Source organism: Oryx dammah, unplaced genomic scaffold (assembly GCF_014754425.2).
Source record: "Oryx dammah isolate SB20612 unplaced genomic scaffold, SCBI_Odam_1.1 HiC_scaffold_26, whole genome shotgun sequence".
Taxonomy (NCBI): Eukaryota; Metazoa; Chordata; class Mammalia; order Artiodactyla; family Bovidae; genus Oryx; species Oryx dammah.
Window position 1 is genome coordinate 28,664,482 of NW_024070210.1, and position 27,095 is coordinate 28,691,576.

The 27,095-nt window shown below is 39.2% G+C and overlaps 1 protein-coding gene across 1 annotated transcript in view; it reads right to left on the bottom strand.

Moving 5' to 3' along the window:
* The window catches only part of SYT16 (synaptotagmin 16), a 163,034-nt gene that overhangs the window by 35,574 nt on the left and 100,365 nt on the right, over positions 1–27,095 (bottom strand). Inside the window, exon 4 of the mRNA XM_040227593.1 lies at positions 3,513–3,725. Within this exon, the coding sequence (XP_040083527.1) occupies positions 3,513–3,725 (213 nt within the window). The remainder of the gene's footprint in view (positions 1–3,512; positions 3,726–27,095) is intronic.

A 27,095-nucleotide genomic window follows, 5' to 3' on the forward strand; every position in this document is an offset into this window, starting at 1 on the left:
CAACGTGTGTAGCGCCCAGCAGGATCTCAGCACAAAATCTAACTCTGCCAAGAAATTACCCCCATAAAATTGTCTCATGACTTCAACTCCTACAGTGATAATACTTAGATCAGTAATAAGGGAATTTTCAAAAGCTACATTAAAGCCTTAAAAAGCTATTCATAACTGAAAAACGTAAGAACTAAATTAATGTAACAAACCATTTTCCTTGACAGACAAGCAAGGAATGAATTAGAAAGGCAAATCTTGGGGACAAGTCAAGTTGCAAGGAGGGGGAAGGGTTATTCACTGTTACATAAAGCATCTTGGCGTGCTTTAAATTAAAGAAGGTCATGTCACCTTAAACACACACAGAAAAGTATTGCCTGTTGTCAAGAAATGTATCCTGGCTTCTTAGAAATTATAGAGCATAATTGTGTCACATCAACCATATTTATTTTATTAGAGGAAATTTTTTAGTCCATATCCCACTTTGATGGAGTATAAACCTATTATCCTTTTATGCTTTCTTTTCTACTACAAGACCCTTCCCTCCATCACCCATACTTTTGCCTACCATTCGTGATGGTCAATTTTATGTGTCAGCTTGGCTATAGGCCTCAATTATTCAATCAAATGCTAATTTAGGAGTTGCTGTGAAGGCATTTTGTAGATATAATTAAAGTTGACTTTCAGTAGAGGGGATTATCCTACATAATCAGTCCCTTGAAAGGCCTTAAGAGGAGAACTGAGGCATTCCTGGAGGAGAAGCAATTTCATCTATAGACTGAAGCTTTAGTTCCTTCCTGAGTTTCGGCCTCTCCTTCTGAACAGTGGATTTCAGAGCTCCCACAATCACATAAGCCAATTCTTTGCAATAAATCTCTTAAAATACACACACGCACGCGCGCACACACACACACACACACACACAGGGGATAACTGACTTGTTTTAAATGACACCAGGAAGGTAATGATTAATTACTATGAAACATCTTAAGAACTAAATATTTCACAAACAAAAATAAGGCTTTGCTCAAAACAAACAAAAAGTCCAATAAGTGGGCTAATATTCTGTAGCCCACCTTGCATGCATAGAGACCTCATGCACAGCTCCTGATTCAGATCACTTAGGCCAAGCCCTCTTTGACATTATCAGGAATACAGTGACAACTAATTCACAATAACACTAAATCAGATACGTGAAACAAGAGAGAACTTAGCTGGAATATGAAGAAGGTTTTAAGTGGGTTTGGACCTTAAATTTCACTGGTTCTACATTCTGAATGCACCCTTTAAGTGAAAGAATTGTCTACAATTAAATTTGATCTTGGGGCTTCCCAGGTGGTACTAGTAGTAAAGAACCCACCTGCCAATGCAAGAGACATAAGAGATGGGGGTTCTATTCCTGGGTGGGAAAGATCCCCTGGAGGAGGGCATGGCAATCCATTCCAATATTCTTGCCTGGAGAATCCTAAGGACTGAGGAGCCTGGTGGCCTACAGTCCATAGGATTGCAAAGAGTCAGACACAACTGAAGCAACTTGGCATGCACGCATGCAAATTTGATCTTAGAAAAACAAGTTTAAGGTAGAGGGGAAAATAGCTAAAGAGAGAATAGGCGTTAAAAAAGTTCTCTCTGGGGTGCATGCTTAATCTTTTCATTATTCTTTACTGCTGACACAAATTCAATGATCTAAAAATGAACAAAAAGAAATGGCACAGAAAAAATCATGCAATAAAAATTACATGAACATTTCCACGGCATTTGATAGCCTAAAATTTAGCCTGCAGTTAATCATTCTTATGAAAACTCCTGCTGATTTTCTTCAAAATGTACAGGTAATTCATTCAGTGTAGTAGACTCATTCCACCCTCCGGTAGAGAAAAATGCAGACTTTCTATCACCATCTGTCAAAAAACTCAGAATCCCACCAGTTACGACAAAAGTTGCTGCTAATTCCAGGAAGGTTGAGGGCTAGAGTGTTTGTCAGAACTCTCAGAACAGTGTGTTTGTATAAATCAAAATCCAGACACTTAGGCCTCTGGGAAATGGGGCCATTAGCTTTAGAATTAAACAAGCTACTCATTGGGGATCAACTGGGATTAACTTTCATTAGCTAACATTTGCCCTCTCAGTGGAGAGAGAGGAGTGCTGTGATGTAACAGCAGCGAAAAAGAAAACAGGAGAGAGGGTGAGGAGATTACAGAGGGCCTCTTGCCACTGTTACTATTCTTTGGTTACACTGAGTGTTTCTCTCTTGGCTTACCTGGGCTAAAAAGATGAGCAATAAAATGCTATGTGAACCATGTGCCTAAGTAAAATTACATTAGGTCAGCAAATTATTATATTCCTGCTAAATAATAGGGCTCATTTGTGAATTTTCCTTTCTGCCTCCTTTGTTCTTTTTTTGCCCACTTCATCCATGTCATCAAATCAGAAATTTCTTCTGTTATCATCTCTCAGTTCTACACTCTCCTTTTTGTCTTCCTACTACTAAGTGCTGAAAAGCAAGGAAGACCAACTATGACCCCATTGGTTGGATGAACCACAGCACCAGAGGAAAGAAGGAAAAGATAAGAGAACCCAGGTCATTTTAGACCAGGTCACTGTGGTAGACAGTATGACATTTTCTCTGGCTTTTTTTTTTTTACCAGATACACTTCACAGACTGTTCCCTGTTTCAGCGTCCTACACCTTTCAGGGTTCTGGGCATAAAGGAGTCAGAGAGATAGAGATGCCTGACCTTTGCTATAGAAAGCACTAAGAAATATCGTACTGTTCTTTCCCTAGGTTGTTTTGTGTGCCTGGTGGGCAGGGAGAAGGACCCTTGACAAGCCCCACTCACAGTCACAGGCTGTGCTCACCCTGCCCTGAGTGTCCCCCTCTCCCTTTGTGAAAAATACACTTAATATGAAGATGGAGGGTGGCAAGAGATCTGCTCATTCCCAGGATTCTAATACAGGTTGGGCTCCAGAAATCACAGGGCATGAGGGAGAGTGCAGGGTACATGTTGTTTAAAAAAGGTTATTCAATATTATGAAAACACATTATTTTTATTTGGAAGGTAAAACATAGCTATTGTTTTAATAATACAACCTATCATCTGGGGTTACATAGATATATGGAAAATGGATCCTACATTTTCAAATGGGAGGAAAGGCACAGAAGTACAACATCAGCAGACACGTATATAACATTTTTGTACTTGTCAGAATGGAATGAAATTTTATAAACCTTGAAAAATACTATTCTAGTTATTAGCTGTCAAAATGTACAAAGCAGTTAACTATGAGGAAGGAAGGGGGTTCCACAATTCAGGATCAAGACTTTGGTACTACTGATCCATTCTCTCTGCATGAGGCTCCTTGGAAGATCTGAAGCAGCCCTTTTGCCCTGCCCCACCTTCTAGACATCACCCTTCTTTTTGCTCTCCTCTCTGGACTCACAAATACCAGTGCAGTGACTCAAAATCATTCTTACCATTAGACATACCTGGTCTAGATAAAGGAAAGGTTTGATGCAAAGAATACCTTTGCAGGTGGACACTTCTGTGCTGTCTTCTTTGTGGGTAGAGAGACAGTGACTGGGTTTTGGTTTATGCTCCAATCCTGTCTGCTTTCCTTTCTCAGGTGCTCCCGAGCGGAAACTCTGGGACCGGGACACAGAAATCTCAAATTGTTTGATCACCTCCTCATCACTGTCAGAAGATGTGGACAGCTCTTCACCATCTCCGAAGCTGTTAACTGGAAGCAAACGAGAGCCATGAGTCTTCTATGGGGTCCACAAGAAAACAGAGACAGGTATTCCAGAGAAGCAGTGGTCAATTAATCTGGATCAAAGCAGACAGAAGGTGGGTAGAAAGAATTTAAAGCACTTTTGAAACACAAGTTTTGAGTCCAAAGGAATGAAACAGGAAAAGAAAGCTCAGAAGGGTAATTAGAACTACAGGGCTAGAGCTCAGAGAAAACACTGGTACCCCCTTCCCCATGCCACCCCCCTGCCAGCGCCCTGTAACCAACATACTGAGCCCTCTTGAGCTGGGCAGCCTGCTGGGCCGTTACGCTGCTGACATGTGCGCACGACTAGGAATAGGACTGGCAACCTGGACACACATGTATCTTATGTGTATTTCTAGCTGCTGCTGATGAAAAATATGCTCTTTGCCTCATCTCAGCTATTATCACACAGAAAAAGAGATATTAGCTACTGAGATCTTCCAAAAGCTTTCTAGATTTGAAAAGCGACACCACGATGTGTCTTAAAAAATAATGAATAACTAGTTTATACTAGAAATGCCCTTCTTCATCACCAACAACCCAACCCAGACACTCTGAATCAATCATTCATACCGCCTTCCCACCCCAGCACACTGGTCAGTCCTCTTCACTTCTCCAGCAGTATCTGATCATTCCTGCCCTTGCCCATGTTGTTCCTTCTGCCAGAAACCCTCCCTCCCCACACGTTTACCTGGTTGACTCCTCTCAGCTTTGTGGTCTCAGCTTGACTTCATCCTAAACACTTCCCTGATTGTTCTACATTAAGGAGCTCTGTGGGCTTACCTAGACAGCATATTAAAAAGCAGAGACATTACTTTACCCACAAAAGTCCACCTAGTCAAAGCTATGGTTTTTCCAGTAGTCATGTATGGATGTTGGACTATAAAGAAAGCTGAGTGCTGAAGAATTGATGCTTTTGAACTGTGCTGTTGGAGAAGACTCTTGAGAGTCCCTTGGACTGCAAGGAGATCCAATCAGTCCATCCTAAAGGAAATAAATCTTGAATATTCATTGGAAGGACTGATGCTGAAGCTGAAACTCCAATACTTTGGCCACCTGATGCAAAGAACTGACTCATTTGAAAAGACCCTGATGCTGGTAAAGATTGAAGGCTAGAAGAGAAGGGGACGATAGAGGATGAGATGGTTGGATGGCATCACCAACACGATGGACATGAATTTGAGTAGGCTCCGGGAGTCGGTGATGGATAGGGAGGCCTGGCGTGCTGCAATCCACAGGGTCGCAAAGAGTCAGACACGACTGAGTGGCTGACCTGAAGGAGTTCTATTCCCTGCACTTGATATTTTTTCTTTCTTCTCCCCAATAAATTCCATGAAAATAAAGATATCGCCTGTTTTGTTATCTGATGTCGCTATAGTACATAAAACAATGCATGCTAAGGAGTAAGTACTTAATTAAACACTTGTTGAATGTTGTCTGGATTGATGAATACTCAGTGTTTTCTCTCAAGCCTGAGCCCTTCTCTCACCCCCAACACTCACACATGATCCCCTGTGTCTGGAATACTCTTCTCTAGTCCCCGTCTAAACTAGTCAAGAATCCAGCTCACCACTAAGGTCTCAGCAGAGGTATCATTTCTTCCAGAGATTTCTTCCTTGATCCCTTAAATCAACTTTAGGGATTTAAGGCTCCTTCCATGTGCTATAAAATCACTCTCTAGCCTGTCCTGTCAGTGCTTCCTCCAGCTTTGTGGTAGAAATTACCTATTTAACTGCCAACCATTCCATCTAACTTGTACACACCCTGAGGATAAGAAGCATATAAAACCGCCCACCCCTGTGTCCCTCCAGGCACTACCTCTCTGTCCGGCAAGGGCAGATGACACTGTAAATATCTGCTGAATATGGACTGGAACTATAAATAACAGGAAATTATTTTTTACAGATTTCCTCTTTTCATCCAAAACTCACAGTGGTTCCAGGGAAGGATATGGTTGTTAACAGGACAGTGGGTCCTGAAGATCAGTTAAGAATTAGAGGCTAGGAAGAAATTTAAAGGCCACATTTTAAGCGAGAGAAAATACTTGAAAACACTCACCTGGCCAAACATTTACTCTCTGGCTTAAGAGTTGATTTTCCTGAGGCTCTTTGGAAGCAGTTATAACAAACACATATTGAATGTCTTTCATATGCCAGGAAGTGTCCTAAGTGTCTTACACATATATCATTTAATTCACAAAAAACCTCTGTTACTGTTCCCATCTTTCCCATATGAAAATTGAGGCAGAGAAAAGTCTACAACTGTCTGAAGATCACACTGCCAGGAGGGGGTAGAACCAAAATTTGAATCAAGGCAGTCTGTCTCTAGAGGCCACACTTCTAATCACTCTGCTGGAGAATCAGAAAGAGGTGGTAGAAAGAACTCTTATTCTTTGTGCTCACTCATATTAGCCAGCTGAGTCTATGTGGCTGAGACTGTTAATCTCTCTGACCCTGTTTCTTCATTTGTGGATCATTTCTAATGTATGGATCATTTTCCAGGTCTTTTCTGGATCTAAATTCTCTGACTCCAAACTCTCTACCTGACAGGTGTCAACATTCAATCTATTTCTCTCTTTTATGGAGTAGCTGATCCAGTGACTTAAGAGCATATTGTATTCAGCTCACTCAATTTTATTGTTGTCTGGGACCAGACCCATGGCAAGACATTGAAAGCTAAGTGTTAGAAGAGATTTCATTACCATCCCAACAGAACACCATTACGATGAACAGTCTCTTCACGTCTCGGTGTGCTAGGCATAGTTCTCTAGCATGGGATGGACCATCACATGTGGAAGAGATCCATACACTAATAGGACCAAAACTAAACTTTCCCCACCTTTAGAGCATAGGACCATCTACACACCACGGAGGCAGTCAAGGGAATATATGTACTGGAGAAGCGGTTGTATTAGACATCCACTGGCACTTTTTCCAACTCTGAGATTCCATTCCATGTGTACTACTAGGCCATTTGTATTCCATTAGTATTACTATACCAGGCCACATGGCCTGCCTCCTGAGAAATCTGTATGCAGGCCAAGAAGCAACAGTTAGAACTGGACATGAAACAACTGACTGGTTCCAAATTGGGAAAGGAGTACATCAAGGCTGTATTTTGTCACCCTACTTATTTAACTTATATGCAGAGTACATCATGAGAAACGCTGGGCTGGAAGAAGCACAAGCTGGAATCAAGATGCCAGGAGAAATATCAATAACCTCAGATATGCAGATGACACCACACAGCAGAAAGTGAAGAAAAACTAAAGAGCGGCTTGATGAAAGTGAAAGAGGAGAGTGAAAAAGTTGGCTTAAAACTCAACGTCCAGAAAACTAAGATCATGGCGTCTATCCTATCACTTCATGGGAAACAGATGGGGAAACAATGGAAACAGTGTCAGACTTTATATTTTTGGGCTCCAAAATCATTGCAGATGGTGACTGCAGCCATGAAATTAAAAGACACTTGCTCCTTGGAAGAAAAGTTATGACCAACCTAGATAGCATATTAAAAAGCAGAGACATTACTTTGCCAGCAAAAGTCCATCTAGTTAAAGCTATGGTTTTTCCAGTAGTCATGTATGGATATGAGAGTTGGACTATAAAGAAAGCTGAGTGCTGAAGAACTGATGCTTTTGAACTGTGGTGTTGGAGAAGACTCTTGAGAGTTCCGATCCAACCGGTCCTTCTAAAGGAGATCAGTCCTGGGTGTTCATTGGAAGGACTGATGTTGAAGCTGAAACTCCAATACTTTGGCCACCTGATGCGAAGAAGTGACTCATTGGAAAAGACCCTGATGCTGGGAAAGATTGAAGGCAGGAGGAGAAGGGGACGACAGAGGATGAGATGGTTGGATGGCATCACCGACTCAATGGACGTGAGTTTGAGTAGGCTCTGGGAGTTGGTGATGGACAGGGAAGCCTGGCAGGCAGCAGTCCGTAGGGTCACAAAGAGTCAGACACAACTGAGCAACTGAACTGAACTGTATTACTATTAAATTACATACTATTAATATGCTTAATTACATTAATCACATTAACATATTTTAATTGTATTAATAGTGACTAATATCATTAATAGTATACTATTGTTTTACTATTAAAACTTTTCAGAGTCAAAAGTCATCAATTTCAAATTGAGTTAGTCCACAAGAATTTCCTCATATATAAAATTAAGAATTATAATTCATTAATTTTACAGTATTGGGTCCCTGATTTTTTTCCCAGTGAGTCACTGATCATCCACAGAGCACAGATTCTCCTCACTCAATATAATAACCATTACTGAGTCCAAGCTTGCTCTGCTCGCTGCACAACGGTCCAATGAATCCAAGTCTCAAAGGGTTGCAGCAAGGAAGAGATGTTAATTGGAGAGTCGGCTGACCAAGAAGTTGGCAGGCTATCATGTCAGGGCCTGGTTGCCAGGTTCTTTATAGATCAGAGCTTCGGGGGTGGGGTTGGGGCGGGGTGAGGAAACAAAGTAAAAGGACTATTCGGTCCTTGCAAATGTCCCCTAGAATGGCAAGCTTCAGGCAGGGGAATGTGTTACTTTCACTTCCTTAAAATCCTTCACAGTTGGGCTGCTTAGGTTATCTCCCTGAGGCAGACCATTATGTATTCTTATAATACCAAAAAAGGGTTAAATCACAGAAACAGATCCAGCATAAATTTTAAATTACTCTTCCTTGTTGCATAATCATAACAGCAATTATAATGTTTCCCATTAACTAAACATAGACTATATGCCAGGTATCTTCTGGGGACTTCACATATATTATTCCATTTAATCACCACAGCAACACCATGAAGTAGGGATAATTATTATTACTCTTATTTTAGAGATAGGAAACAGAGGCATAGAGAGATTAAGTAACTTATCTTAGGCAAAGAAGTTAGCAAAGTAACAAAGCTGGGACTTGAACATAGAACCTCTGTTCTTGGTCAGTGCACAAATCATCAGACATTATTGCCTCAGGACACTAGAGCCATATCTAGATTACTTTTCAGAATGTGCGAGAGGGGGTTTTGCCATTTCCACCCTGAAATCTGCCAGGACATTGCTTCCTTTGTGAGGAGAGAGCAGTGGGAAGACGAGTCACCCTATATGAGAGTGAACGCACCCAGGTTGCAGTATAACTGGTCCAGTCTCCTCAGTTCAGTTCAGTTCAGTTGCTCAGTCATGTCTGACTCTTTGCGACCCCATGAATCGCAGCATGCCAGGCCTCCCTGTCCATCACCATCTCCCGGAGTTCACTCAGACTCACATCTATCGAGTCCATGATGCCATCCAGCCATCTCATCCTGGGTCGTCCCCTTCTCCTGCCCCCAATCTCTCCCAGCATCAGAGTCTTTTCCAATGAGTCAACTCTTCACATGAGGTGGCCAAAGTACTGGAGCTTCAGCTTTAGCATCATTCCTTCCAAAGAAATCCCAGGGCTGATCTCCTTCTGAATGGACTGGTTGGATCTCCTTGCAGTCCAAGGGACTCTCAAGAGTCTTCTCCAACACCACAGTTCAAACACATCAATTCTTCGGCGCTCAGCCTTCTTCACAGTCCAACTCTCACATCCATACATGACCACTGGAAAAACCATAGCCTTGACTAGGCGGACCTTAGTCGGCAAAGTAATGTCTCTGCTTTTGAATATACTATCTAGGTTGGTCATAACTTTCTGCCAAGGAGTAAGCGTCTTTTAATTTCATGGCTGCAGTCACCATCTGCAGTGATTTTGGAGCCCAAAAAAGTAAAGTCTGACACCGTTTCTACTGTTTCCCCATCTATTTCCCATGACGTGATGGGACCAGATGCCATGATCTTCGTTTTCTGAATGTTGAGCTTTAAGCCAACTTTTTCACTCTCCTCCGTCACTTTCATCAAGAGGCTTTTTAGCTCCTCTTCACTTTCTGCCATAAGGGTGGTGTCATCTGCATATATGAGGTTATTGATATTTCACCCAGCAATCTTGATTCCAGCTTGTGTTTCTTCCAGTCCAGCGTTTCTCATGATGTACTCTGCATAGAAGTTCAATAAGCAGGGTGACCATATACAGCCTTGACATACTCCTTTTCCTATTTGGAACCAGTCTGTTGTTCCATGTCCAGTTCTTACTGTTGCTTCCTGACCTGCATACAGATTTCTCAAGAGGCAGGTCAGGTGGTCTGGTATTCCCAGTCTCCTCATGGGATTCTAAATGCAACAGCACATGCTATTCTAAGCCTCAGTCCTCAAGGATCTCAGGAAATTCTCTGTCTAAAAATGAAACTTGTCATCCCTCCTAAAAACCCACTGGTAGCAACAAAAGTCAATAGTGGTGCTATTATAACAATAAAAGCAATTCCACATACAGCATTGATCATGAGCCAGGCACTCTTCTAGAAAGTTACATCTGATAACTTATTTACTCCTCACAAAAACCCAATGAAATCAGTACTTTATTATCACCATTCTGTGAATGGGGAAACTGAGGCATCATGAGGTCAGTAATTTGCCACAGTGATAACAGGCAAACATTAATAAACATTGTAACCAGGATTCAAACCCAGGTGGTCTGGCGCCAACGTCAATATTATTATGACCATATTATGCTCCTTCTGTCATCTCTTGCTTGAAAGAAAAAAATCCTGGTCAAAATCTATACAACTGTGTTTGATCATTAAGAATATAAAATCACATATGTTGGGTTAGAAAGGATTTTCATGAGCATCCATCTATTCTCTCATTTTCACAAACAGAAGCCAAAACCCAAAGAAGCAAAGTGTATACCAAGCCAGGACCAAACAGAGGTCTCCAGGTTTCCAGGTCAATGGTTTTGCCACACTATTTTCCATGTTCTCTCACCAATCAGTTATTTTCTCAAATTCAAAATTTGATTCTTACCTTTTTGAAAGATCCCAGCTGCTACTTTCCTTGTAATGAGTCTGTGTCAACAACTAAAGAGTGGATCTGGATTTCATTCAACTTAAATCTTTGAAAATCACTAAGTCTTGTAGTTGTGGCACTTAATTTTCAGACATAAGATAGTACTTTTGGAAACATAGTATAAATACCAAGTTCAAACCTCTTTCAAACTAAGCACTTGGGATATTTAATACAAATGGAAATTTGTATTAAAATCTTCACCTCTTCATCCAATTAGCTTGCTAAAACAACAGAGAAAATGTTGCACCAAGGATGTGGACACACCTTGAAGCTGAGATTGTTCACTTCACTCAATCACAGAATTTGGAAAGATCTTAGACACCACCTCAGTATCTACCACCAGAGAGAATTCAGACTCTTCTGCAATCTTCCTGATGCATGGCCACCCAGCTCCTTCCCTCTGTTCACACACTATTGAGTTGCTACTGTGGGCTTCTTGCACTGACAGGAAGTTCATGACTTTGAATGAAAACAGAGAGTTATCTATAGATCCATCAATACCAAGTCTCTATAGCAGTGTAATCAGAATATTCCTCCCTTTGACTTTTAGTGAATCTTTTCTTCCTTGTAAACAGAGGCAGAGAAAATGCCATCTTCATCTTTCACAACAGGAAAGTGGGACCTCAGTGCCACAGAAACTGTCTGTCCAGGTCTAACATCAGTGAAGCCAGAATCTGGAGTCAAGCTGCCTCTGTATGAATCTGGGACCTTTTCAGACCATTTGCTGGTCTGAAATCTAAGCAAGTTCCTTAATCTTTCTGAACTATGGTGTCCTTATCTTGATATTCCTTACATCTTAAAGTTGTTGATAGGGCTAAGTGGGATAAATCATGAAAGGGAAAAAAAATGCTTGGCATATGATATGCTAAAAAATGTTAATGATTATTATTATTACTCCTCATCACAGCAGTGCCCTATACAGAAACCCATCTAGGAAGCCCTGCCATTTATAAGCAAAGGGAAGAATGCCTATTCTTGCAGGGTCTGACTTGAAAACTCCTCAGAACTGTTTCAGGGAAAGGATGAAAGAAATGAGGGCTGGAATAAGAGAAAATTAAGCTGACAATGTGGGTTGTATCAGCTTCCTTCCCTCACTATGCATTTTTCCAAGTTTAGAGGTGGAGCACTCTGTAAGAGTTGGCAGTGCTGTCTGGATGTGGGCAGTGCTCAACACCTGCTCATTTTGTTGTTTCTTTTAAGGCAACAAAACCACCAACTGGTAGTGCAAAGAGAGGCTTTCTTAAGCCTGTCTGCTGCTATTTTACAGATGGAGAAAGACTTTATAAATGATCAGTGCAGATCCAAACTTATTAATTCCTTCCCACTCACATAGGAGCAATTAGGTGGAGGGAGGTACTGCTCATATATTGTAGATGGGACACGGAGACAGGCGGAGGTGGGTTGTGCTCGGTGGTGCGGTACCTGAGTGCTCATTTTAGCTACGCTTGCAAGAATCCCTAATACACCAGATTTCTCAATACCTACAGCAAGTGTCTGCCCAGGGTGGTTGGATAAGGATAGAAATAAGAACAAGAAGTTGGTTAAAGTGAAAAAAGAACAAAGGGAGGGTCAAAGGTGACAACTGCCCCTCTCAGATCCTTAAAAAAATGACCACATTTTTAGATGCATAATCCAGTCATTTTTTAACTCAAACAGGATAGGAAAAGATTTATATAAATCATCAACCTTGATTTTTTTTTTTCAGACTATGCTCTGTGGAGGTCTGGGATTCCACAAAGGAGCTTCAATGCCACCCACGGTAAAAGTAAAGATGTAGGTGGTTGCTCTGAGCAGGCTGAGCTATACACTTTGTACAATCAGGGCTGTTTTGCTTTATTACAGTTTATATTTTTATAAGATTCTGTTGGGAAAAAATAAAAGTCCTGACATTTTTTTAAAGGTTGAAAAACATTGATATAACTTAACTCACTCATTCTACAGAATAGAAACTAAGGCTGAGACTACTTAAGGCGCATACCTATGTGTCAAGCAGCTAGTTAGTGGCAGAGGAAGGATTACAACCTAGTTCTCCTGTGCACACTCATTTTGTCACCCTACACCTTGTATGAGATGTTTTGACAACTCCATTTCATATATGAACAAAGATATGGCACTTGTAACAGCTAAATATTAATTAGTCCAATGGAAAAACTTTTATGAGTAACATAAAGATCACTGCACTAGGGAAAAGTTACAATATTGAGGATTCTAGTTATGACAGCAGAAGAGTACATGACTTGAACTAACCTAATAATAATTATAAATTCATGAAAAACAATTAAACTATCTGAAGGCATAGAGAGTGAACAGAAAGTAGAAACTAGAGGAGATCTAATTTGTTAAAGAAGAAAACATTACTGGATGACTACATGGTTATACTATTTATCTGCTAAAAGTATTCCTAAGTCTATGAGGCACAGGGCATCAAGGACTCAGGCAGAAATCACAAGCCTTATTGACCTGAGGTGTCAGAGGGCAGAATTCAAGGCAACCAGAGCAACTGGAAATGGAAAAGGAAATCCCAGAAAAGAGGGACCCAGAGAGAGAGAGAGCTCTGAAATTTGCATATGAATTTGGCTCAAGCATTTGGCTGAAATCTGTACTATGTATACATAAGGAAAAATTCAAGAAAATTAGAAAAAGTAATAGCTAAAGGACTAAAAATTTGATTAGACATTTTGTCTGAAGCCTGTCTCAGCAGAGTGTGAGTTAGGAGTTTGAATTTGGCCAAGGGATAGAGTAGCTAGGTAGACACTCCACATTTTCTGTTCAAACTTTAGAAGGGCTAACACTAGAATTAAGACTGAGTAAAACTGAAATAAGCCCAACATAACAAACTTTAAACCATTATACTCAAAGGAATCAACTAGTAATTTCACTGTTGAAACTGTGCTAAAATGAAAAGCAATACTCTTTACAGGAAGGTTAAAGAATCCAATATCTTTACAACATTTGATCAACAATGTCCAGTATACAATCAGAAGTCACTAGACATACAAAGAAACAGGAAAAATATGAATCACCAAGGAAAAACAGCATTCAACTGAAACTAGCCCTGATGGGCTGCCGTCTATGGGGTCGCACAGAGACGGACATGACTGATGCGACTTAGCAGCAGCAGCAGCAGCCACAAGATGACTCAGATTTTAGACGCAGAAGGCAACATCTTTAAAGTATCTATTGTATAACTTCAAAGAATCAAAGGAAAGGGTGATCATAATGAACATGAATAAGGATAATTTCAGTGGAGAAATGAAAACAATATTCAAAAAACTAAATAAACTTAAAATTGAAAATTAAATCTTCAAAGTTAAAAAATTCAGTCAATTTGCCTTTTAGCAGGTTGTAGATGGCAATGAATTTTGAAGGAGCTCAATAAAAAGTAATCAGTCTGAAGAACATAAAAAATTTGGAAAGAAAATAAACAAGACCTCAGTGAACAAGGATAGCATATCTAGTTGTCTGAAATATGTATAACTGGAGTTCAAGGAGGGAAAAACAAAACAAAAAAATGTGGAAGAAAAATATTCGAAAAAATAAGAACTGGGAATCACCCAAATGTGCTGAAAAAAAACACACAGAAAAAAATCAACATACAGAATCAAACATTTTAATAATCTAGCTCAAAAGTTCTGCAGTGAGGCACGTCATTGTCAACTAACTAAAAATCAAAGATAAAACAAAATATTTAAAAGTAAGAAGAGAAAAAGAAATGCATTGCATACTAGAAAATAATAAAACAAAACTGTCATCTCTCAGAGACATTGGAAGCCAGACAGAACACAACAAAATGATAGGTTTAAGAGCTGAAAGAAAAAATAAAACATCAACACTAAATCCTATATCCAGAGAAATCATCCTTCAGAAAAGTATGTGAAATAAACACATTTTTATATAAATAAAAAGAATATTCATCAAACCTTCATTTCAAGAAATGTTAGAGGAAGTTCATCAAAAGAAAGGGAACTGGCAACAAACTGAATCTCAGATATAAGGGAAGGATTGAAAAGCAATGGTAAATATGTGAGTAAATACCAAAAAAAAAAAAAAATTGGATGTTTTCTCCTTTTACTTTTTCTGAAAGATAATTGAAGAAAATATATACTATTGCCTGGGAGTGGAGAGTTGATACTCTGAAAAAGTAAAACATGGGATAACAATAGCACAAAGGAGAGGGGAAGTAAGTGATTTATTCTGTCACAAAGTTGTATAATGTTGTGACATAAAACAAAGAGTCATGATATTATACATGTTTCAATACCATTCTCCCAAGTCATCTCACCCTCTCCCTCTCCCACTGAGTCCAAAAGTCCGTTATACACATCTGTGTCTTTTTTGCTGTCCTGCATACAGGGTCATCATTGCCATAATATCATGTAAGAATCGAATTGCCAGTCTATGTCCGATGCAGGATATGGTGCACGCTTGAGGCTGGTACACGGGGATGACCCAGAGAGATGTTGTGGGGGAGTGGGGGGTAGGAGGGGGGTTCAGGTTTGGGAATGCATGTACACCCGTGGTGGATTCATGTCACTGTATGGCAAAACCAATACAGAATTGTAAAGTAAAATAAAAAATAAATAAATTTAAAAAAATAAAAATAAAAATAAAAAAATTAAAAAAAAAAAAAACAAAGAGTCAATATAAAGCAGTACAATACTAACTCAAAGTGGACTGTGATAAACTAAGGATGCATGTGTAATTCTTAGAAAATCCATGAAAAAAGAAAATACAAATGTGTATAGCTAAAATTTTAGAGGAATTTAAATTGAACACTAAGGACATAGATGATTAACACAAAAAGAAACTAGTAAGAGCAACAGAAGATGAAAATCAGAAGCAACATTTAGAAAGCAAATAGCAAAATGATATACTTAAACCCAATAATTTCCACACATTAGATGCAAATGAAATAAAGACCACATTTGAAAGTAAAGATTGTCAAACTGAATAAAAAAGCAAGACCCAATTATTTAATGACCATAAGTACAGATACAGAGACAAGTTAAAAGGAAAAGGATTTAAAAAATAAGTTATGCAAACTATAAGTATAAAGAAGGTGACGCAGCTATTAACATCAAGACAATAGTTTTACCAGAGAGGAATTATATTTTAAAACAATAAAATGATCAACTCACGAAGACATAAAAATTGAAAGTGTATGGAACTATTAACAGGGTTTCAAAACATATGATGGAAAAACTAATGGAGCTCAAAGGAGAAACAGACAAACTCAAAATAAACCTAAAGATTTTGACACCCTTTTCTCAGTAGTTAGTTGACAGAGTAACTAAGAAAAAAATCAGTAAGTGTATAGATTTGTATGACTCAACATACAGTCCACTGTGATAATGTGGACTTAAAAAGAAAGAATATTCTGCAGTTTTGAGGTACAGAGTTCTATGAATGTCAAACAACACCAATATCTATACAACTCTTACAGAAACCAGAGGAAAAGAGAGCATTTCTCAATCCATTTTATGAGGCCAGCATAATACTAATGAAAAAAACTGACAAAGACGTCACAAATATAGAAAATTATACACCTATATCCTAAAGTTTAACAGGAGGCATTCCAAACTACCATACCAAAAGCAATAAAATATTCCTGAGAAAAAAATAGAGAAGACTCAGTATTGTTAAGATATTAATTTTCCCAAATTATTCTATTGATTTAATGCAATCTAAATCAATATTCAAGCAGACACTTTGTAAAATTTGACAAGCATACTCTAAGGTGTATAAGGAAACATAAGGACTTAGAATATTCAAAATAATTTTTAAAAAGAACAAAGTGGGAGTACCAACCTACCTGCTTTTAAGACTTAGCAGCTACACTGATCAACAATTTGATAACGGCAAAAAGGTAAACTAATTAATCAACAGAATTTGGTCCAGAAATAGGACTACGGAAATATGGTCCACTGTTTTTTTTCTGTTTGTTTTTGTTTGTGTCTTTTAACAAAGGTTCCAAAGCAATTTAATAGGGGAAACTGAAGTCTTTCAAATAAGCATGCTTGAGCAAAACGAATTTTATTAGTAAAGTAGAACATCAACCCATAGTTCACACTATGTGTGTGGGTATAAAAATTAATCATAGATTGAATTGTAAAACTTTACAAAACTCCTAGGAAAAAACATAGGAGAAATTTTTGCAACCCTAAGATATATAAGTCCACATAGTCAAAGCTATGGTTTTTCCAGTAGTCATGTATGGATGTGAGTGAAGTGAAAGTGTTAGTCGCTCAGTTGTGTCTGACTCTATGAAAGCCCATGTACAGTACCCACCAGGCTCCTGTGTCCAAGGAATTCTCCAGGCAAGAATATTGGAGTGCACTGCCATTCCATTCTCCAGAGGATCTTCCCAACATAGGAATCGAACCCAGGTCTCCTGCATTGCAGGCAGATTCTTTATCAAATGAGACACTAGGCAATCCCAAAGAAAGGCAATGCAAAGAATGTTCAAACTATTGCACAACTGCACTCATCTCACACACTAGCAAAGTAAGGCTCAAACTTCTCCAAGCTAGGCTTCAACACGTGAACCGAGAACTTCAGATGTTCACTCTGGGTTTAGAAAAGGCAGAGGAAACACAGAGATCAAGTTGCTAACATCCGTTGGATCATAGAAAAAGCAAGAGAATTCCAGAAAAACATCTACTTCTGCTTTATTGACTATGCTAAAGCCTTTGTGTGGAGCACAACAAACTGTGGAAAATTCTTCAAGAGATGGAATTACCAGACCACCTTACCTGCCTCCTGACAAACGTGTATGCAGGTCAAGAGGCAACAGTCAGAACCGGACATGGAAAAACAATCTGGTTCCAAATTGGGAAATTAGTACATCGTAGCTGTATATTGTCACCCTGCTTATTTAACTTATATGCAGAGTATGTAAAATGCCAGGCTGGATGAAGCACAAGCTGGAATCAATATTGCCAGGAGAAATATCAATAACCTCAGATTTGCAGATGACACCACCCTTACGCCAGAAAGTGAAGAGGAACTAAAGAGCCTCTTGATGAAAGTGAAATAGGAGAGTGAAAAAGCTGGCTTAAAACTCAACATTGAAAAAAACTAATATGGCATCCGGTCCCATCATTTCATGGCATCCAGTCCCATCACTTCATGGCAAATAGATGGGGAAACAATGGAAACAGTGACAGACTTTATTTTCTTGGGCTCCAAAATCACTGCAGATGGTGACTGCAGCCATGAAATTAGAAGACACTTGTTCCTTGGAAGAAAAGCTATGAAAAACCTAGACACCATATTCAAAAGCAGAGATATTATATTACTGAAAAAGGTCCGCCTAGTCAAAGCTATGGTTTTTCCAGTAGTCATGTATGGATTTGAGAGTTCGACCATAAAGAAGGCTGAGCACCAAAGAACTGATACTTTTGAACTGTGGTGATGGAGAAGACTCTTGAGAGTCCCTTGGACTGTACGGAGATCCAACCAGTCAATCCTAAAGGCAATCAGTCCTGAATATTCATTGGGTGGACTGATGCTGAAGCTGAAACTCCAGTACTTTGACCACCTGATGTGAAGAACTGACTCTTTAGAGAAGACCATGATGCTGGGAAAGATTGAAGGCAGGAGGAGAAGGGAATGACAGAGGATGAGATGGTTGGATGGCATCACCAACTTGATGGACATGAGTTTGAGCAAGCTTCAGGAATTGGCGATGGACAGGGAAGCCTGTCATGCTATAGTCCATGGGATCACAAAGAGTCGGACACAACTGAGCAACTGAACTGAACCGAACTAACTGAGCCAAAATCTAGAAGCAACCCATACGTTCAGCAAGAGGAACATGGATAAACAAGTTATGGCAAATCAATACAATGGAATACTAGTAAGCAAGAGGGCTGAACTATTTATACCTCCAACAATATGGATGAATCTCAAAAACATTAAGCTGAGAGTAGTGGGAAAAAAGTCAAAAGAGTACAAATAATATAATTCCATTTATATACTATTCTAGAAAATTTAAACTAGGATACCCTGTCGGAAAGTAGATCAGTGGTTGCCTAGAGGGCGGCAAGGGGGAAGTTACAGAGAACAATGGATTACGAAGGACAATGAGGATACTATCGGAGTGATAAAAATGTTCGTTTTCTTGCTTCTTGTGATGGTTTCACAGGATGTCAAAATTGACAAATTGGACACTGTATACATGTGTGGTTTATCAATTGCACCTTGGTAAAGCTTTTAAAATGTGAATCAAAGTAAAGCTGGTTCCCATGGCAGCCTTCTCTCTCTCCCTCACTGCAAGGTACTGAAGTTCTGTCCTCCCCTTACCAACTCAAATATTCCCAGCCATTTCTGGGCAGTTGAGAAAACTCAAAACCAATGAAATCTAGAACTTGTCCTTCTGCTCTAGCCCAGGGAGAGAAGTTTGAGGACCACACCAAATGGAATGTCTCTCTGATCCCTTCTGTGTCCACCTGGGAAACACTCCTGGCTTTCTGATTTATATTTGAGTTACTAGATAAACCTTGAGATGTAGGCCACAATTTAGCTCTTGTCTGACACCTCTGTGTCCCCAGTTACTGGACCCTATTTGCAACAGTCAGGAGCCACTAACTCAAGTCAAACTTAAAGAGCCCTTAAAATAGATAATGCTGACATAGCCTGGATTCCTCTGCTGCCACATTCAGCTCACTCTGTTTATTCCCGTGAGCCAAGTGTTTGCCAAATAAGCCCCCAATTTTCCTGGCATCTCTGGACAGATATGTGTAAAGCTAGTTAATGTGTAAAGCTAGCTATGTGAATGGTCCTCCATCCAGGGCTATGATAGCCTCATTGAAGCTTATTTCTCTTCCCTTCCAGGCCACTAACCCAGGATAAGAAATGAAGCAACAGGAAAGCATTGAGAGGGAGAAGGAAATGGCAACCCACTCCAGTAGTCTTGCCTGGAGAATCCCATGGACAAAGGAGCCTGCCGGGCTATAGTCCATGGGGTTGCAAAGAGTCGGACATGACTGAGTAACTAACACACACACACACACACACATGTTGAAAGTGAAAGTCACTCAGTAGTGTCTGACTCTTTGATACAATCCATGGAATTTTCCAGACCAGAATACTGGAGTGGGTAGCTGTTCCCTTCTCTAGAGTATCTTCCCAACCCAGGGATCAAACCCAGATCTTCCACATTGCAGGCAGATTCTTTACCAGCTGAGCCACTAAGGAAGGCCAGGTCTGACTACGGAGATCACAAAAAGCCTTCTCTCCAGGTAGTATTCTGAGCAAGACCTATGTTTGTACTCATTGGGTCCTCATTTCTCACTATTTTGGAGTTTCTCAAATAAAAATATTTTCTGAACACTTGGCTTTGACAATTACTCTAAGCTGTTTGATCGTTGCAACAGGGCTAACCTGAATGAGAGAAAGCGCTAAACCATTTACTTGCCCAACTCTTTTAAGCTCTGATAATTTGTATGCCTCCTACAAGGGCATCTCTTGATAGGACTCAAGCGTTGTGTTGTCTTCCTACAATGGTGGCATTTACATACAAATTAATGACCAGGACTGTAATTTACTCTTCTTAGAATGAAGTGACCTGATAATTAAATTTCTGCACATGCAGAGAAAACGTGAAACCAGAGTGTTTGTTCTTGCTTTCTTTTCCCCAACCCCCAATAGTTCTCTATCACTCGAATGAATCCTTACAAGCAAATGTGAATCAACATTTTAATTTACAAATGTTCTGATTAAGAAGACAAAAAAATCTCATTGCCATGGATACTAAAATGAAGGGCTTGGGATATATTAGCAAGGCTGAGAAAGATACTGAACAGATCGTGTACTTTGCAGGTGTTGAGTTTCTAGATTTCTATAATAATTGTTCAGTTTATTCACTCATCTTCCCATTCCATGCAGCAAATCATCCTTAAGGCAATTTCCAAAGTTGTTTTATCTTGAGATAAAACTCAACTGTAGCCCAGTCAAGCTACAGTGATAATTTCTATAAGGTAATTTCAAAGTGTCTTCAGCACCAAATTCACAGTAAATATACCCAAACATATCATGATAACTGAAAAAATTATAGACTGAACATACTCACTTAGCTAAGTAACAGCTTTTTCAGGAAACATAAAAGCGGAAAAGCTATATTCCAAAAGTCACACAATTTGCACATCAGATATTCAGTGGTGGTATGCACATATCATAATAATAGCCCCCCCAACAATCTCCCTGAAAATTAGATAATAAATAATGTTTCTCCATTTTCAGAAAAATTAATGGAATATTTTCTAAATGTTCCATTTTTTCCCATACAGCTTTGGATGCCCATATGCTTTGGGTGCCTGTTATCACACATATGTTGACAAGCACAAGTAGGTAATAACAGAAATGAATATGAACAAAGAAATATGGACATCATTTATCATGCCTTTATGAAGTGACTTAGCAGCAGCAGCAGGGCTTCCCTGTGGCTCAGTGGTAAAGAATCTGCCTGCCAATGCAGGAGTCATGGGTTCAGTCCCTGGGTCTGGATCCCCTGCAGAAGGAAATGACAACCTACTCTAGTATTCTTGCCTGGGAAATCCCAGAGGAACCTGGTAGGCTACAGTCCATGAGATCTCAAGAGTCAGACATGACTTAGTGACTAAACAACAACAAATCATGCCTCTTTCTTTAACATGCTTTGTCATGGACGTGCATACTCATGGCTATGACTATTACATGGCTTATACAGTCCAGCTATAGTTTCTACTGAGAAAATGATGAAAATAAATGCATTAAAATTTCATAGGGTGCCACAAAAAACACCTCAGTTTTCAGACACTGAACCAATTGAACAAGCTTAGTACCACTGAATGAGAAATGCTGCCCTGGGTACAATAATGTCCCTGTTCTCTGTATATTCTTAACTGCCATGAACAGTTCACCTTCTATTACTTTTCTTCCTTACATTTTCTAAGTGGGTTTCTGTAGCTGTGACTTCTCTAACATCTTCAAAGAATTCGCAGTCTTAACTCATTCTTCTCTAGTCTGTCCTCTTAGTGTCTAACATACAATTAGAAATTAAACAAATGCTTCAGTAATTAATAAACATAAACTATAATAGCATATTAGTATAATATGTATATTAGCACAAAAGTATAATAGCATATTAGTTGGAGTGCTCTAGAGTAACAGAACCAATAGTAGAAAAAAGACACACACACACACACACACAGAGAACTGGCTCCTATGTAGTTATGGAAGCAGAAAAGTCCAAAAAACTGCAGTTGGCAAGCTGAAGACCTGGGAGAGCCAGTGAGTCATTCCATCCCGACTGAGAGAACCAGGAGAGCCAATGGTATAAGTTCCAGTCTGAGGGCAAGAGAAGATCAACGTTCCAGCTCAAGGAGTCAAGCAGGCAGAGCTCCTCCTTGCTCTCAGGTCTCCAGTTGATTAGGTAAGGCACACCCACCTTAGGGAGGGCAATCTGCTTTATTCTGTTGACCAGTTCAAATGTTAGTTCAGTTCAGTCGCTAGTTGTGTCTGACTCTTTGTGATCCCATGGACTACAGCATGACAGGCTTCCCTGTCCATCACCAACTCCTGAAGCTTGCTCAAACTCATGTCCATCGAGTCAGTGATGCCATCCAACTGTCTCATCCTCTGTCGTCCCCTTCTCCTCCTGTCTTCAATCTTTCCCAGCATCAGGGTCTTTTCTAAAGGGTCAGTTCTTCGCATCAGAGGTGAAAGTATTAGAGGTTCAGTTTCAGCACCAGTCCATCCAATGAATATTCAGGACTGATTTCCTTTAGGATGGACTGGTTTGATATTATTGCAGCCCAAGGGACTCTCAAGAGTCTTCTCCAACACCACAGTTCAAAAGTATCAATTCTTTGGTGCTCAGCTTTCTTTAGAATCCAACTCTCGCATCCATACATGATTACTGGAAAAACCACAGCCTTGACTAGATGGACCTTTGCTGGTAAAGTAATGTCTCTGCTTTTTTAAATGCTGTCTAGGCTTTTCATAGCTTTTCTTCCAAGGAGCAAGGGTCTTTTAACTTCATGGCTGCAATCACCATCTGCAGTGATTTTGGAGCCCAAGAAAATAAAGTCTGTCACTGTTTCCATTGTTTCCCCATCTATTTCCCACGAAGTGATGGGACTGGTGCCGTGATCTTAGTTGTTTTCAATGTTGAGTTTTAAGCCAGCTTTTTCACTCTCCTATTTCACTTTCCTCAAAAGGCTCTTTAGTTCCTCTTCACTTTCTGCCATAAGTGTAGTGTCTTCTGCATATCTGAAGTTATTGTTATTTCTCCTGGCAATATTGATTCCAGCTTGTACTTCATCCAGCCCAGCATTTCACATGATGTACTCAGCATATAAGTTAAATAATCAAGGTGACAATATATCAAAATCAAAGGAGCCTTGATGTGCTCCTTTCACAATTTGGAACCAGTCCATTGTTCCATGTCCAGTTCTAACTGTTGCTTCTTATCTCGCATACAGGTTTGTCAGAAAGCAGGTAAGGTGGTCTGGTATTTCCATCTCTTGAAGAATTTTCCACAGTTTGTTGTGTTCCACATAGTCAAAGTTTTAGGCATAGTAAATAAAGCAGAAGTAGATATATTTCTGGAACTCTTGCTTTTTCTATGATCCAACAGATGTTGGAAATTTGATCTCTGTGTTTCCTCTGCCTTTTCTAAACCCAGAGTAAACATATGGAAGTTCTCAGTTCATGTACTGTTGAAGCCTAGCTTGGAGAATTTTGAGCATTACTTTGCTAGTGTGTGAGATGAGTGCAATTGTGAAGTCATTTGAACATTCTTTGGCATTGCCTTTCTTTGGGATTGGGATGAAAACTGACATTTTCTAGTACTGTGGCCACTGCTGAGTTTTCCAAATTTGCTGACATATTGAGTGCTGCACTTTCATGGCATCACCTTTTAGGATTTGAAATAGCTCAGCTGGAATTCCATCACCTCCACTAGCTTTGTTCCTAGTAATTCAAATGTTAACCTCATCACAAACATCTGCCCAGCCACACTCAGAATATTTGACTAACAATCTTGTCCTCATGGCCCAGTTAAGTTGATAAATAAAATTAACTATCACAAATACCACATAAAAGCCAAAGGGAGGAAGAATGCCAACAAGAAGCAGATCATGCACAGGGTTTAATCCTGGCTCTGAAAATTTCCAGTTGAATAATCTTGGGTCATCAATAAACCTCAGTTTACTCCTCCTTAAAAATTAGACCAGCTTTTTGTTCTTGCTATTCAGAAGCCTGAGGTCATACAGAACCCCTTGTACTACAAGCTCACAGAAATGCCGATAAAATTAGAAAGACACCTGGTATTAGCTCAGAAGGGTAGCCAACTTGTTTGCAGGTCATAGACTGATACCTCAGATATGAATAGCTTTGGGATCATGCAAGGTTGGATTCAGCACCTCAGCATAAGACTACTACTCTTCATGTACACCCATGGCTGATTCATGTCAATGTATGGCAAAACCACTACAATATTGTAAAGTAATTAGCTTCCAGTTAAAATAAATAAATAAAATAAAATAAATAAAAGTGACTAAGGAAGCAAAAAAGAAAGACTATTACTCTTTAAAAAATGCTGCCCTTTCTTTGAAAAGAAGACTAGTAAAATTCCATCTAACAGTTTGTACTTAGAGAAGTGGGAAGAAAGCTTGCTATTTGTTTGGAGCTGTGAATGGAAAAAAATTATCCTGTGAGAAATAAAAACATCAAATCTTTACCTCTTACAGAAGTATAATATCAATGCAGGGCAGGCATCTGAAAGCAAGAAATTAATAAGCAAATCCAAGAGATTTTGTACTAACAGAGGCAAGTACAAAACTGTTCTAAGGAACACTTCCATAAGCAAAGGTACAGGGGATTATATCTATCACCACATTCAAAACCAAATGCCTTATGAAGATGAGCTCACCCACAAACACACAGAAGATAATACATAAGAGGAATTAAACTAGCATGAGGTGAAATGCAAAACAATCTAAGAATATACAGTAATTGCAAGCATATGTGAAAGAGTTATAAAAATCAGCCATGTATCAGGCCACAAAAGAAGCTTCAAAAATACAGTTAGACCACATTTTAATTTCAATGCAGTTAGAAATAAAACAAGACTTTTTTAAATTATAAAAATGCTTCTGGAAACCAGAAACCACAATTTTAAATAATTGATGGGTCAAAAAAAGAAACCCTAATTGGAATGATAAAATATTAATAACTAAAAAATAATGAACACATCACATATCATACACTTGTGGGATATAGTTTAAGTGGTACTTAAAGAAAATTTATGGATTAATTTAGAGTATATGAGTCAAGAAAAAGATGAAAAAATTAATAAGATAGAAATGTCAACTCAAGGTATTATTGATCAATAGATTAAACCAAACTACACAGAAGAAATAGAAAAGAGGAAAGCAGATATTTAAAAAATATAACTATAAAGAAAACACTAAAAAATACAGAAGATATTATAAAAACTATGTTTTAAAGATAAACCATTGACAAGGTTGATTCAGACAAATATAACTATAGACACTGTGGGCATTTAAAAATCACAAGAGAAAAAAGAGATTTAAATTTTTTTGAAAAGCAAAAATAGAAAACATGTAGACCAATAACCACTAAAAAAAAATAAAATGTAGAAAAACAATTCAAAAGGGACATGTCACGTCCAGATGGATCTATATGACTTTTTCTAGCCTTCAAAGGAAGGCAACTTGCTCCTTTATATAAGCTATTCTAGAAGGGAAAACCCATATCATTTATGAAATCAAAGAAGGTAATTTATATAGTAACTCAATCTCTGATGATCCTAGTTATAAACATCCTAAAGAGCAGGAAACAAAATTTAAATGTATTTTTTTAAATGTACTGAAAATAAAAATTCAGAGACATTTAAATACTTGGAAATTTTCTAAAGTATAAATAATCACACTAATATAATCATCTCAATAGACATATAAAATCATCAAATAAATTTCAACACTTTCAAGAGTTTTTGCGATTAAAAAAAAAACTCTTTAGAAACTAGGAATAAAAAGAAACATTGTCAAACTGAAATAGATCATCTACCATTCATCATACTCAAAGATAAACTTTAACATTCCTTAGAGCAACATTCCAGGTTGCTCAGATGGTGAAGAATTCTCCTGCAATGCAGGAGATCTAGGTTCCACCCCTGGGTCAGATATATCTCCTGGAGAAGGGAATGGTAACCCACTTCAGTATTCTTGCCTAGAAAATTCCATGGACAGAGGAGCCTGGTGGGCTATAGTCCATGGGGTCACAAAGAGTTGGACATGACTGAGAGACTAACACTTTCACTTTCAGAGAGTATGTAAAACTTGGAAAACAAGAAATAAAATTCCAAAAGATCAAACTAAGTTTAAAAAAAAATTGAGGTCAATTTTAAATTAAGAGTTCATTAAGGGGATCTCTGCCTCTGATCAAGACAGAAAAACAAATACTAAGTCTGCTCTCTCACATGAAACAACTAAAAACCTGGACATAACCCATGGCTCAAAAGATACTGAACAAAGGCAACAAAAAGTAGCTATGGTTTTCCTGTGGTCATGTATGGATGTGAGAGTTGGACTGTGAAGAAGGCTGAGCGCTGAAGAATTGATGCTTTTGAACTGTGGTGTTGGAGAAGACTCTTGAGAGTCCCTCGAACTGCAAGAAGATCCAACCAGTCCATTCTGAAGGAGATCAGTTCTGGGATTTCTTTGGAAGGAATGATGCTAAAGCTGAAGCTCCAGTACTTTGGCCACCTCATGCAAAGAGTTGACTCATTGGAAAAGACTGATGCTGGGAGGGATTGGGGGCAGGAGGAGAAGGGGACGACCCAGGATGAGATGGCTGGATGGCATCACGGGCTCGATGGATGTGAGTCTGAGTGAACTCTGGGAGATGGTGATGGATAGGGAGGCCTGGCATGCTGCGATTCATGGGGTCGCAAAAGGCGGACATGACTGAGCGACTGAACTGAACTGAAGTGAACTGAACTGAAGTCCTATGATAGTCCAAGCTGATTACCCAGAGAACGTTTTGAAGCCATTGTCTAGGGAAAGGGAACCCAGGCAAGGTTGGTGGTCTCCCTGATTTGAGGTGATAAAGCTAAGAGGCCAGGGGGGGCCACACTATGAAAGCTCAGGAAACAGTATTAAAGAGGAGAGCTAAAAAGAGAGAGAACTCTAGAGATCTGCCATACTTGAGTTTTCAGCTGAAAACTGGTAAGTGAGCAAACTACGGAAAGAACCACTCAAACTGGTCAGGAAACAGACCCTTGAACTCACACAGAGTCAAAAATAGTGCTCTGGTCCAACTAACTAGAGTAGAAAATCTTATAACTGATGTGTCACTGAGTAAACCACTCAGAAGGGTTTTGGCTCAGTGGGGAAGAACAATTAAATCT